General features: G+C 34.8%; 1 protein-coding gene and 1 pseudogene across 1 annotated transcript; one reads left to right on the top strand and one right to left on the bottom strand.

Annotated features, from left to right (window-relative positions):
• Positions 1–2,894: 2,894 nt before the first annotated feature.
• LOC142552001 (pyrophosphate-energized vacuolar membrane proton pump-like) lies at positions 2,895–8,062 on the top strand (annotated as a pseudogene).
• Positions 8,063–10,727: 2,665 nt separating this feature from the next.
• Positions 10,728–13,949, bottom strand: LOC142552000 (protein LATERAL BRANCHING OXIDOREDUCTASE 1). The gene is made up of 4 exons (XM_075661559.1): positions 13,571–13,949; positions 12,271–12,518; positions 11,830–12,157; positions 10,728–11,102 (listed from the first exon to the last, which is right to left on the bottom strand). Exons 1-4 carry the CDS (start codon positions 13,811–13,813, stop codon positions 10,866–10,868), a joined length of 1,056 nt encoding a protein of 351 aa, XP_075517674.1. The 5' UTR covers positions 13,814–13,949; the 3' UTR covers positions 10,728–10,865.
• Between the last annotated feature and the right edge of the window lie 833 nt (positions 13,950–14,782).

Below are 14,782 nucleotides of genomic sequence, written 5' to 3'. Positions count from 1 at the left end.
TAAATAAGTGCAGTAAATGAAATGACACGAGGATTTTTTATGAGTCTTTGGAGACTCAAGCTCATACATCACATATTCTACCATTTAAAAATGATTTTACTGATATTTTGATTTTAAAACTCTTTGTAACAATACGCTTCACGTTTATGACTTATTTACTGTATAAATTGAAACTTCTAGTTAACTTTCATCAACGATCGAGACAACAAGTTTGACAACTAATACAATACATGAATGAATATTTAGATTCAAATTATCGAGAAACTCTTCAAACGGTCTTGACATAAACAGTTGAGTTGTTGACAGAAGACCTATTGATCATTAATGATATGATGAATGTTCTTTTGAAACGAGAGCTATTGAGCATTAGTGGATATGAGTGCAAATGGTGCTCAAAATATTGTTAGAAAATGCAAGCTTGAAAAATTGTTTCAAATGTATGTCTAATCGTGTTGCATCGTAAGAAACTTTTCTTAACATCTTTTATTTATAGTGTTCTTTGCATTTGCTCGTTCAAAGTTCGATTGTAGTCCATTAATGCAAAAGAACGGTCGTCGCCCTCCTTTCTTGATTCTTAATACACTCAATAATGAGCAATTTGACATTTTTCAATTGCGGAAAGAAACGGTTGATGACAGCAAAAAATAACTGTCAATGAGCTTTGTCTTTTAAGATAAACAATCTTATATTGTAATGTCTTGTTTTTAGTGTATAACCAGTCTGCCAAATTTTCTGATAAAGTAGGTAGAATCCCTGTAAAACGTGTGACTCGAATATGAAGATATCTTACTCAAACTGTTTTCAAATATGTTTTGATATAGCGACCAATTGAGTGGTCTTATGACGCAGCTTGTATGCTCGAGCGGTCAAATAGATCAAGAAGCTGCTTTAAGACCGACTGAACGAAATTATTTGAATTTTCAATAGAACGGTCGAGTGCCTGTAATACACGCAAATACAACTTGATATAGTAAAATAAGTCATTTTTGTTATCATCAAAACTAATGATCTAACAATTTTTTATTATATAAAATAAGTGATATTTTTGTTCATCCATTAAAATGACTAATATATACTTATTTTATAGGGTTTTTTGATTATTATATAGTATAGTTATTAAATTTATAACATTTTAGGGTTTCTGAATTCAACTTATTAAACGTGTGGAGGCGAAATAACATGTATATCTTTTTGCAAATTAGTTCATTGATCTTGAAAGTAGAATTAGACATTTGGTCCGTTTATTATGATTTATGGTATACATATAAAAAAAGAGTAACATAATTAATTAACTTAAACAAATAAGATTATAATAATTGCAAAAAATTGCGTGAGACGGTCTCACGGGTCGTATTTTGTGAGACATATATCTTATTTGGGTCATCCATGAAAAAATATTACTTTTTATGCTAAAAGTATTACTTTTTATTGTAAACGTCGATAGGGTTGACCCGTCTCACAGATAAAAATTCGTGAGACCGTCTCACAAGAGACCTACTCATAATAATTATCACCATATTACAAAAATTATTATAAATTTAAAGTATTAAATTGTGTGGTAATTACCCAACTACGGGTAAGCATTTATTTTTCGAGTAAAAGTAGGCGGAGATTTCGTTTAAGGCGACGTACGGTTTTTACATCTCGGTTTCCAGCCACCCCTTTAAGGTTTTTTTTCCCCTCTTATATATTTTATTTTACCTTATGTTATTGCCCGTTTAATAATTATTATAGCTTATTAAATTACGAGAAAATATTAATTTGGAATATATATCTTTTCGCTTATTTAAGAATATAGTTTAGTTTTTACCAGCGGATAACAATGCGAAACGGCAACTAGACAATGAGTCAGCCGGGGAACTTGTCCTTTAACCTCGTACATGAATCCCCATCCAACAAAAACCTTTCAACCAACTAATATTACCATTTTTTAAAATTTTTTATAACAATATGTCACATCTTCGCTCGTGTTTTGATTTGACTGAGTATGTGAATGTGTGATAATTCGATTCTCTCCATCAAAATTTTATCGATCAAACATGTCCCACGACATATGCTTATTACAATTTATTCGATTGATATAGTTTGCATGTCACTGCGTTAGGCTTGATAATGTAGTATGTCCATCAATTATAAGTTACAGATTAGCTTGTCGAAAACATAATCAAAAGCATAAGATTATATATATAAAAAGACATTTTCTATATATCTCATAATCAAAAAGCCTAAGATTATATATGTATATAAAAAAGACATTTTCCATGCTTCCCGAGAATTTACACGAGATTTTAAAATTATCTATATTTGTACATTTATTATACGTTGTGTTTGAGTCTTTGTCAACCAATGTTTCGTGGACCCGATTTGGTGCACCTAACTCGTGTTAGGTTTTTCTAAGACATTAAAGTAAATTTCTGTGCATAAATTGGCTTTTTTTCAAAGAAATTTTACCATCAAATTATTCAAAATTAAACCTGTGTGCTATTATTTTACTTTGATTATTCAAATTCCATGAGCGTGGTCATGTTAGCTATAAAAATCTATAGATAGGTATCTTGTGAGACAGTCTCACGAATATTTATCTGTGAGACGGGTCAACTCTATCGATTTTCGCAATAAAAAGTAATATTTTTAGCATAAAAATTAATATTTTTTAATGGATGACCCAAATAAGATATCCGTATCACAAAATACGATTTGTGAGACCGCCTCACAGAAGTTTTTGCTATTATCTTCATTTTCTTTAATTTTATATTTCCAGTTTATTTCGAGAATTTACCTAATTCAAAGATTAAATCTTAAAAAAGTTGCTGGTCATCATAAGTACATAAATAAATAAAACAAATTTGATTTTATATAAACCATATTTTGGGACAAAAAATTTTAGGATTTCTCCACACTCCTCACCGCATAAATTAAGGCTCGCACTCCACAACCAAACGCACATCTCCCTCTCTCTTTCCCCCATCCCATATCGCGAATCCCTCTGCACGCAAAAGAAGAGATGGGAGAGACGACGCTGCTTCCCTATTTCGCCACCGAAATCATTATTCCCCTCTGTGCGGTCGTGGGTATCGTCTTCGCCCTCTTCCAATGGCTGCTGGTTTCCAAGGTAAAGCTTTCAGTTGACAAATCTAGCTCCACCGACAGCAAAAGTGGGTTTAACGAAGCTCTTATAGAGGAAGAAGAAGGCACCAATGAGCATTCTGTTGTTCGGAAATGCGCCGAAATCCAAGCAGCCATCTCTGAAGGTATATTTTGTTTTTATATATTCCGTGCATTGGTTGTGTTTGTTTATATTACCGAGCCAGGGAGATTTGTTTACGAGGGAGAGTTGAGCATTAGGGTTGAATAATATTATGTTGAGGATATGGGTTTTGCTTGGTTTCGTGGATGGATTGGCAGATTTTCTTTTTGGACTTTTGGTTATGGCTGCTTCTTACCTGTTATTTTCAATTGCTTAAAGTATGCAGTAATATGTATGCATCTCTTTGTAGTCTCAAAATATATAGCTTGTATAATTATTCTATTCCTTCAGTGCTATTCCATACGGTTGTCTAATTATGCGCTATTTCACGAAAAGTTTGCAATTTTTTTTTAATAATTCTAGATGGGAAATCTGGGTTCTTGCTCGGATCCTTTAATGTTAACGACGTTTGCGTATGCCTTCAGCACCCTTGTATTCACGTTTGAAATCTATAGCCTTACGTGGCTTTATTTCCTTTTATTGTTTTGGCCATATTTTCGTTTGATTCTCTTGTTGTTCCTTTCTCATGGTGGAAAAGTTAAAAGCATGCTATTTTCTATATGTATTTCGTGATTTTAAAATTTCCTTTAATATCCCTGTCCACATGAAAACCGAAGATCAATTTTTTTAGTCCACGTCTTTCTAGCTGATTAAAAAAATACTCTTCCTTTCCTCCTTGTCAAGCCCTATGATGCGGTTCTTCTAAAAGGATCCACGATCATGCTTCGTTGTTAAACACAGTTGTTGCTACTGTTTCTTAGGATGCTTTCGTCATTTATACGAGTCAGCCTTATATGCTGGTTCTTATTATAAATAGTTGTTGTCCCTTTTATACATTAATTAATTGATAATTGATAACAAGTTTCGGTGTCAATTTTACCTATCAAAGCTTGTAACTTTTGTTCAGATTAGATTTTTTTCATTTGTTTGTAGCGAGGTCGTCTAATTAATACACACGCATAGTTTCTCTACGTCACTGCTATAAGTTTAGTTCTATGTTGGCATAAAGTTGCTCTTCTATACATACTCACGATTGGATTTCTGTATTTTCCTTTTCTTTTATAGTTTTCCGTTTTTCATAGGTTTTGTCTGGACTCTGTTCCTTTTTGATAGTTCTGTCTGAAAGGTATACCATGTTGGCTAGTAACATTCTGCAGATTACTTATTTCGGGATGAAATATAGCATGAACTAATAAGTGAAAAAGTACCTAGGCATAGCGTGCGCTAAATATTGTCGTTATTTCATGTTGTTGAAATGATATCGAAACAATTTGTAAGGCTAAAATGATGTCTTTATTATTAAAACGTGCACTTGGAAGTTGATTTCCGGAAACTAATAATGTTTTTGAACTTGAATTTCTATTGTCTGTATCTTTGTTTTTTGTCCGAACTGTATTGTTGTACGTTCAGAAGAACAGAAAAAGTCAAATAATTGCTCAGTAATTTGTCTCCGGTTCTTATAATCTAATTGTGATATCACAGGTGCAACATCATTTCTTTTTACCGAGTACAGGTATGTCGGCATCTTCATGGTTGCTTTTGCCATATTGGTTTTCCTTTTCCTCGGTTCTGTGAAAGGATTCAGTACAAAGAGCCAATCATGTACGTTTGACAGCACCAAAATTTGCAAGCCTGCTCTAGCTACAGCTGTCTTTAGTACCATATCATTTCTTCTTGGTGGCCTCACATCTTTGGTTTCTGGATTTCTTGGAATGAAAATTGCCACCTATGCCAATGCCCGGACTACATTGGAGGCTAGGAAGGGTGTTGGAAAGGCTTTCATAGTTGCATTTCGGTCTGGTGCAGTAATGGGTTTCCTCCTTGCCGCAAATGGCCTTTTAGTTTTGTATATTGCCATCAACCTTTTCAAGTTATACTATGGTGATGACTGGGAAGGCCTGTTTGAGGCAATAACCGGTTATGGACTTGGGGGATCTTCCATGGCTCTCTTTGGCAGAGTTGGTGGAGGTATCTACACGAAAGCTGCCGATGTAGGGGCCGATCTTGTGGGCAAAGTAGAAAGGAACATTCCAGAGGATGACCCTAGGAATCCTGCTGTATGGCTACAGTAAAAATAGTTGATAATAGTTTCTTGGAATATTTTGTTCTTAAATTACGAACTTGTGTTTTATGAATGTTGCAGGTCATTGCAGACAATGTTGGAGACAATGTAGGGGATATTGCCGGTATGGGATCTGATCTATTCGGTTCATACGCAGAATCCTCCTGCGCGGCCCTTGTCGTTGCTTCAATCTCATCTTTTGGGATCAATCATGACTTTACTGCTATGTTATTTCCTCTTTTGATCAGCTCCGTTGGAATTCTTGTTTGTTTGTTGACCACCTTGTTTGCAACTGACTTCTTTGAAGTCAAGGCTGTCAAAGAAATCGAGCCTGCACTGAAGAAGCAACTCATCATCTCCACGGTATTAATGACTGTTGGAATTGCTGTTGTCAGTTTCATTGCCCTTCCTTCCTCCTTCACGATATTTAATTTTGGAACCCAGAAAGTTGTCAAAAGCTGGTGAGTTCAATGTTGCCCCAAATTTCTTAATGACTTTTCTTTCATTGTATACCTTCATTTTCATATAATTTCCCTTCCTTTCATATAAAGCATATCATACAGTCTCGTAAGTACACTGTCAAATTAGGAACCTTATTGTTTTTCATGAAGAGAAAACTGTAATAAGTTTGAATGGCTCTCTCCCTCTTTAAGAATTTTGCATAAGTATGTGCACACATTTACAATATGTACCGTTTTATTGCTTCTTTGTTAAATTCCATAACAAAATTATCTGAATGTTGCAGGCAATTGTTCTTATGTGTTGCTGTTGGTTTGTGGGCTGGTCTGATAATTGGATTTGTTACAGAGTACTATACAAGCAATGCTTATAGGTATATATCTAGACAGTTATCTGGTGTAAAGTAATTATACAGTTAATGTATTAAGTAATCTCTCCATTGTTTCAGTCCCGTGCAAGATGTTGCGGATTCTTGCCGTACTGGAGCAGCCACCAACGTTATTTTTGGCCTTGCATTGGGATACAAATCAGTTATTATTCCGATTTTTGCCATAGCAGTCAGCATTTTTGTTAGTTTTACCTTTGCTGCAATGTACGGCATTGCAGTGGCTGCACTTGGGATGCTTAGCACCATAGCCACTGGTCTGGCTATTGACGCATATGGCCCCATCAGTGACAATGCTGGTGGTATTGCTGAGATGGCAGGCATGAGTCATATAATTCGAGAAAGAACTGATGCCCTTGATGCTGCAGGAAACACCACTGCAGCTATCGGGAAGGTACTTGTTTCATATATTGGCAGTATTGATACTACTATTTTCCATCATCGATCCTTAACTCCTAATTTCAGGGATTTGCAATCGGGTCTGCTGCTCTTGTGTCTCTAGCGCTTTTTGGTGCATTTGTGAGCCGTGCTTCCATCTCAACCGTAGATGTTTTGAACCCCAAAAGTCTTCATCGGTTTAATAGTTGGTGCTATGCTTCCTTACTGGTTCTCGGCAATGACAATGAAAAGCGTCGGCAGTGCTGCTCTGAAGATGGTTGAAGAAGTGCGTCGGCAATTTAATACTATCCCTGGACTTATGGAAGGCACTACAAAGCCCGACTATGCAACTTGTGTTAAGATATCCACCGATGCATCTATCAGGGAAATGATCCCTCCTGGTGCTCTTGTCATGCTCACACCCCTCATCGTGGGCATTTTCTTTGGTGTGGAGACACTTTCAGGTGTTCTCGCTGGATCTCTCGTCTCTGGTGTTCAGGTAACTTAATTGAAACGTGCTTCATCTTATTGAGATCTCCAAGGACATTTTATTTTATTAGTGATTAATTTCGTATCTGTTTGGAAGAAATGGAAAAATAAGTAGGGAAAAAGCTACAGCCGAGCCGAGAAAATTGTTTGATTTCTAATGAAAATCTCAATTGAATTACTAGAGAAATTGTATATACATAGTAGCAGTATAGCACCTTAGATATCTGATGGGTCAAATTCGTCCCATAGTCCGTCCTTTTATTAGGTTTCACACACTGTATCAGTACTTCTTTTATGCGAGGGCAGGCAAGGAAAGATGTCCTACTCAAACCGAAAATAATTTCGAAATGCCATGGATCAATCGTAATCCTGAATGGTTTTCTTTTTTCTTTTTCCAAAACTTCTATTCAAGTAGGAAACTCTGAGATAATTTTGTTTGTATTATACGGCATTGTTACCACTTGCATCATGTCACGCAGATCGCTATCTCTGCCTCCAACACCGGTGGTGCATGGGATAACGCCAAGAAATACATCGAGGTAAAGATTTGTTCCAAATTTTAATCGCATGACGATTGAATCTGCACTTAATTCACTAATATTTTTTGTTGATCCCCCGACTATAGGCTGGTGCTTCAGAGCATGCTCGATCTCTGGGTCCTAAAGGATCTGACTCACACAAGGCTGCTGTGATCGGGGACACAGTTGGAGATCCTCTGAAGGACACATCTGGGCCCTCTTTGAACATTCTTATCAAGCTTATGGCAGTCGAATCATTGGTGTTCGCCCCCTTCTTTGCTACTCATGGTGGTTTGCTCTTCAAGATTTTCTGAAGTAAAGAGATATGAGATGCTCTAGATTTCCTGCTCCGACTTTTTGTAATTTCCGTTGGAAGTATAATATGCTTTGCTGATTTCTAATTTAATTTAGATTTGAGGATAAATTCTCTATCATCAAATGGCCAAATCTTGTGAAGAGTTGGGACATAGTTTTAGTATTCTTTCACCATAAGTATATCAATGGCTTGCCAACTTTTTCCATTAGCTTTTGCATCTGATCTTTCATCTACGAGTTGATCATGTCCACATTCTCTGAACTCTTCGTAATAGTTTTAAAATAATGGAAGCCTAAACTGCTATTAATTTTATGTCACATTGTTTTGAACTCGTGATTTGTAAAATATTTCGTTTGTCGGTGGATTATCTAGTGTACGTCGAAAGATAACTATCGATGATTTTTACATCGCCATTTTTTTAGAAAAAGAAAATAATCGTTTCAACATATGAATTATATATTTAAGTAATGTTCGTGTACAAACAAATAATGAAGGCTGAAACAGCACGCATAAAGATGAGGAACCGCTGACTTATATATATATATATATATATCTGTGTGTGTGTGTGTGTGTGTGAATTATTTTTAAACTTCAAGAAATAATATTGCTTGCAATTGGTATTAAGTTATTTTTGCAAAGTCTTGAAAGCTGGCAATAATGCATCATCTCTTACTAGTAATTAAGTGAGAAAAACCTTGTAATAACTATTCTACACAAACAAAGTATTTTAAAAAAATAAAAATATGAATTCATATTTTATTCACTATCACACACAAAGTATTTTTAATTAAAATCAAATGGCAGTACAGATGTGTCGTTGGATAGTACAACTAGAACCAAGTCAAATAAAACAAAGTCGTGCAGCTAAATATCCTCGACTACGAGGCGATTTTTACGCCTAACAAAATTTAATTACGATCAATATTATTCATTCATATGTCACTTATTTTAACTAAAAAAATCATATGATTTTATTATTTTTCTCTCTAAAATTTTACTACTCTATTTTTTTTTGTCATAACATTTTTTATATGGTACATTGTTCCTCCAATGTTTCAATGATAACATCTCACAATGTATTTCGAACAGTTTGTGTAGTTTAGAGTGAATTTATAATCGTTTCGTTTGTTGCTCTATAACATTATAATATTGTGTTGAATATTTATTTTGTAACAAAAAAAATTATAAACGTGAGATTTCGCAATTACTAATGTTCATTTTGTTGCTTCATTCTTACCTTTATGCAATTCATATAATTGACTTCATGATCTGTTTGTTTTAGTGTCTGATTCAAACAACACAAACATTTATTTATTTGAGCTATCTATGATTCCTTATTTTTGGATAATTATCAACTATTTTTGTGTAATGTTTTATCTAATTGAAAAGGGTAAAAAATGTCTTTTAAAATTATTTTTGTCACGTGATTAGAAAGTAACCTCCGCAGATTAACCAAATTTGTGATAATATATTGATGTGTGATAGATACAACCGTGAAGTTTGTAGTATTAAATACATCTACAAAAAGGAAAAATACCTCAACCGCTGACTCTTAGATTTCGTCACCTCACAAATCTTACCAAGCCCAGATGTGAGCATAAAACTTGTAGTGAAAATATTAAATTTTAGGGGAAAATAGTAATAAAAAAATTTGTTTTTTTTTAACAAAAGTTTTCCTCTGATATTTGTATGCAGAAAGCGCGTAAGAGTCGATGGAAGGCATTAAGTTATTTTTGCCAAGTCTTGAAAGTTGGCAATAATTCATATATATTTTTAGTTAAAATGGCAGTACAAATTTGACGTTGGATATATAGTACAATAATAACCAAGTCAACTAGCGCAAGTGTGCAGCTAAAATTGCATATAAATAGCCATGACTACAATATCTTTCTTGAGACAGATATTTTAAGCCTAGACAAATTTATACGCATCCCTTTTCTGTCTTTTTTTCCCCTCGAGTGACAGCGATAGTTATGGCTTTTAAATCGATTGTTATGTTTGCTTGCATTATAGTTCTAGTACAACTCGTGGCGGCGCATGAAGGTCACGACCACCACATGGCTCCGGGGCCTGCCCCTATATTGCCGCCGCGTGCGCCACCACCCTCTGGTGGAATAAGTTATTCTCCAACCGCGGTGATCGGACTCGTGGCTTTGGTGGTTTCCTTTGTCGGAGTACTTGGGAACAAGATTTGAGAATGTCATTTTACTCCAGACTTTTTCGTACTTGTCTATTTACACTATCTTCGTTCATTTCTTTTGTATAATTTTGTTATGTAATGCATTATAAAATCCGGTTGCGCGACGATTTGATATATTTGTCACAAGTTCTTCATAAAACATTATTGTAAACTCTTGAGTTAATAAAAAGATTATTTAATTGACGTTGAAAACTATAATATTTTATTTTTATTATATTATTATTATTATTATTATTGTCAATTTGCAGGTAAAAAATAAATAAGTGGAATTTTTTTTCTTTTTTAGAAAAAGTCACAATTTCATTTTTGTAAGTTGACATATTTTGGGTTTTATCCATATAATTTGTCAAATTTGATTTTCATCTAATAATTTGAATTTGTATTTTAAATAGACTATATTTTTGGCTGAACCAATGATTAGATTGAATATTACTTATTTTCACTCAATGCTCTCCTACGTGACAAGAATAAAATTCATATTATATACACTAAAATCTATCCGAACAAAAATAAAAAGAAACGACAAATTTTTTTCTCAAAATTTGGACGTCGTTTTACTTTATTTCACATTTATATTTGTTTAAATTAATTTTAGTGTCTATAATATAGACTTTTTTTTAGTAGACCATAATATAGATTTTATTCTCATCGTATTAGTCATGATGAAAAAATAGTACCAAATAAGTCATAATCGATTGGTTCCAACGAAAAAAGGATTTTAAAAAAAAATTCAAGTTATACGAAGACCCGAGACAGACGATTGAAAATGCAATTTTCCCATAAAAACCAAACTCGTGCACGTTGAGTAAAACTAGATTCTAACAGCTTCAATTGGCCTTTTCCCCTGCTGGTAGTGTTGAAAATAGGTCTTCGGGTAGTTTCTTACTTTCTTGTATAATCTCGGCCTCGTACCATCAACTAGTTCATTCACCGGTCCAATCTCTAGTTCAGGATCTGGAGCAAAGAACATAGCTAGAGTATTTCTCTCCCTGACTGTGTTCGTAACTGCTCGATGCATCGGGCTCTTGATGATGCCATTGCTCATTATCTGCGTGGACAAAAGAGCGATAAGACGAGATCATAAAATATTCAAAAGTTATGAAAAGTATACAGATGATAAGCAGTCTATCACGCTTGAGTAAGTTTCACAGGCTGCGCAATCAAGATTACGTGGACCATGCAATAGGTCCTACTAACAACTTGTTCACATCTTCGACTGTTTTACGAAAATGATTAATCGAAACTGGGAGGATAATAAATCAATCAACTCTTCCCCCGCGGTATAATGCTGAGTCATGAGCATTATGAAACTGCGGTAAATTGAAAACTTGCCAGGAGCATGGTCGAAATTTCAGGAACTTAGGAGGGTTAGTTGCCAAATATTAAGGAAACAAAATCATACACGAAGCTTTTGAAAATCGCATTAGTCTACTTTTATAATTTAGTTTACCCACCTATATATGCACCTAATGTGATTTGAATCCAATACAATAATGGTCTAGTGGAGGGTGAGCCCCAAAGATACGAGATCTTGGTTCAAAACTTCGAATGCCACTTGTGTGTGGGTGGTGTGGTTAGATAGGAAATTCCCCCGACCTATGTATCCCAAAAAAAAAGGTTGCTTCGCATACTCCAAATGAAAAACATTAATTTTGTACCCAATTCTACGCAGCAATCTAAAACGAGGTTTTGAAAGATCAAAGCCTCCGATCTTACAACCAACATGCTATGAAATTCATTCTTGAAACCTATAGAAAGATGAGCTTAAGACGTACCTCAAGTTGATCCCCAACGTTGACAAGAAGTGCATGAGGCATAATGGGAACTCGATACCACCGATCATCTTTCAGCATTTGAAGGCCCTCAACTTCTTCATCTTGCAGTAGAATAGTTATCCCCGTGCCATCTGCATGTGGTTTGAGCCCAAGAACAATGTCTGGCCTCGAACATGGAGGATAGTAGTTGAACCTTCCATACATTGTAGGCCTCTCCCCGAATTGGTCCAAAAAGCATTTCTCTGGTAAGCTTAATGATCTTGCTATAGCCTTTAGTATCAGTTCTTGGATTTGTCTTAAACTACCAGTATACTCATCTAACATCTTCCTGAAGGATTAAAAATCCCTAAGTTATCAAATGAATTCATGTTGTCCTCAAAATAAGCCGATTTTGTAACTAAAAAAACCCAATTTTTTTACAGAGAAAATGGCTGATATTACCTGAAAGTATCTGGATTTTCAGGCCAATATTCGAGCTTTTGCTGATCTTTCGGACTAAGTAAAAGATACAACCTATCGTTCCAATCAAGGGATTGATTCTCGAAAAGAACCATATCACTGCCGTAGCCTTCAATGCCATCCACTGGTCTGACATATTTTTGTTTCTCTATTATGGGCAGATGGAAAAATTTTCTTGAAACTCTTCGCAGTTCATCCAGGAAGGAATTTTCAAAGCCATGGTTTATGGCCTGGATATTCAAATTTAAATGATATCTACTAAATTAGATATTTATTTCTTAGCTATGATTTGCAAAACTTACAGAATCATAAAAAATTAATCGCAACCAATAAGGATACCATCTTTAAGCAATACACGTGCCAGTCATGGTCTTGATCAATCTATATATGAAACATGTCATTCCATAGTTCAAAGAGTACGTCGAGGTTCTGCAAGCGAGTCTTTCTATATACTACGATATTGATATTTACAAATATAAATCAGTAGATTCCCATTTTGTTATATCACCAGGTATGGGTGATGGGTCAAAGATCTATATGTTCTTATTTTTTCGATAAGCTGGAGAGAGTCGAGCCAGAGTGAAGTAGCTTACTATAGTTCTGCGCGCTATGCCTCTGTATGCCATTTCTCTACTTTTTTGAGGCCTAAATGAAGGCATATATACGAACGGATTCACAATAAACAATAATCAAACGCGGGAGGAAAACAAAAAGAAAGATGATACGTAGCCCCATCTCCTAGCCTCAATTAGAATATAATATACGCGTCATTTTTCATCCTTTATTTGTAACCCAGAGAAATAAGTACTCTACTATCCTATTTAGAAGCAAAAAAATCTAAATATGATACGTAACCCCATCACAATCCACCAAGGGCTGACCGAGGCCGCCTCGAGGGTTAGCCGCCCCCTTCTAACGAAAAATATCATATGTTATTTCTATTATCGATATTTTCGTGGACGAGCTTGAAATTCGTCCACTGCATCGAAGAAAAAGAATCATATGTGATTTCTCTAAGATCAAGTCATGTCACCCACTAAATATATACTGATTAGGCCTCTCCTTTGGCCCAAACTTCGGGCCAATTCTTTCGCTTATCATTTACAACTTCTTGGTTCCATCGTAACGCCAAGGAGTTTCTATTACAATTTTGACTACCTGGAACTTATATACGACCACAAGGATCCAAATTTTTAGTCATAAATTCAACGAAACAAACAAATCGAATCAAGAATATAAACAGATCCTAACTCTATATTATATACAAATAAAAAGTTGAAACCTGAAAGCAGCCCCATGTCATAAGAGCAGACTGAAGCTTGTTAAGTTCTGCATCCATGGCGGCGGCTGCTGATGGAATCAAACGGCTCAAATCAATAACTGGGATTTCACCACTCAAAGTAGCAGTGAGATTAATGGGGCCATATTCAGCATCTCTCCAAATATATTTATGTGGCACCTCCTCGTTATTGTCACCTCCACTTTGAACCAGTTCCTGAACTGTCTTCGCGCCGGCTTCAGCCATGAGAATAAATTTTGGAGATTAAATCTGGGATTTCTTCTGGTCAAACGTTGGAGCTGACAACTGATGAGAATTCTTACCATACAACAACGTTTTGGGTTTTGTTTTCATGAAAGTCTGCGCTGCGTTAATCTGAAAAATTCTTCTGCATTAATGCTTACTTCCACGTGGATTCTTGCATCAAGCGACGCGCATCAGCCAAATTTTCCACCTCAAATACCCTGATTTTTTCTTTTCAAATAAACTCTTTAATTTTAAAAATATAACATTATTTTTCATCAATTAATCCAAATTTGCTTAAAACTAATCGAAACCGATGTAACTAATTTCAACGTGGGATAAAACTACGTGTACATCGTCACATTATCATTATCGATTAAAAAATTAAAATTGATAAAAATTAAAAGATGGAATACTAAAACAAAATAAAGTTTGACAATATAAAAGTTAAAATAATAAAAAAAAAAACAGATACACACTACTAAAAATTGTAATTTTTTTATATTCAATTATATATTTAGCTGGTATGGAAATATAAATCAAATAGTTTATAACACTTATTCAAAAAAAAAAAAAATCGTTTATAACTCAAATATTACTCCATATAATCGATGGATAACTTCGAAAACACCGAATCAAATCTAAAACAAATTAAAAAATCAATCTTCTGTGATTATAGTTGACTCTGTTTAGTCAAAAATGGCTTCCCCAATCGCTTTAATGTCATATCTATATCAATGATTTATTCGAACCTACTCTTGAGATAATATCCAAATATTTAATTCAATTGGGATTATAAATCGCCCCTTCACGTAATTTAGCCCTGCATTGAGCCAGCAAAAAAGGCTGAAAACTACCCTTGTCAACCAAACAAACCACTTTATTTTTGGGTTTGACCTTGGCCACGTTTACATCCATCTCAATCATAAAAAAATGTCCCCAGTGGCACCGTATCAATACTCGATAAAACAG

Source organism: Primulina tabacum, chromosome 7, assembly GCF_025594145.1.
Source record: "Primulina tabacum isolate GXHZ01 chromosome 7, ASM2559414v2, whole genome shotgun sequence".
Taxonomy (NCBI): Eukaryota; Viridiplantae; Streptophyta; class Magnoliopsida; order Lamiales; family Gesneriaceae; genus Primulina; species Primulina tabacum.
The sequence above is the reverse complement of the archived record's forward strand: the minus strand, read 5'-3'. Positions and strand labels throughout refer to the sequence as shown.

Coding starts and splice junctions, on each gene's coding strand:
- LOC142552000 (XM_075661559.1), bottom strand. CDS start 13,813: ATGGCTGAAGCCGGCGCGAAGACAGTTCAGGAACTGGTTCAAAGTGGA. Junction 12,158..12,270: donor GAAAATCCAGATACTTTCAG/GTAATATCAGCC, acceptor TTAATCCTTCAG/GAAGATGTTAGATGAGTATA. Junction 11,103..11,829: donor ACGTTGGGGATCAACTTGAG/GTACGTCTTAAG, acceptor TTGTCCACGCAG/ATAATGAGCAATGGCATCAT.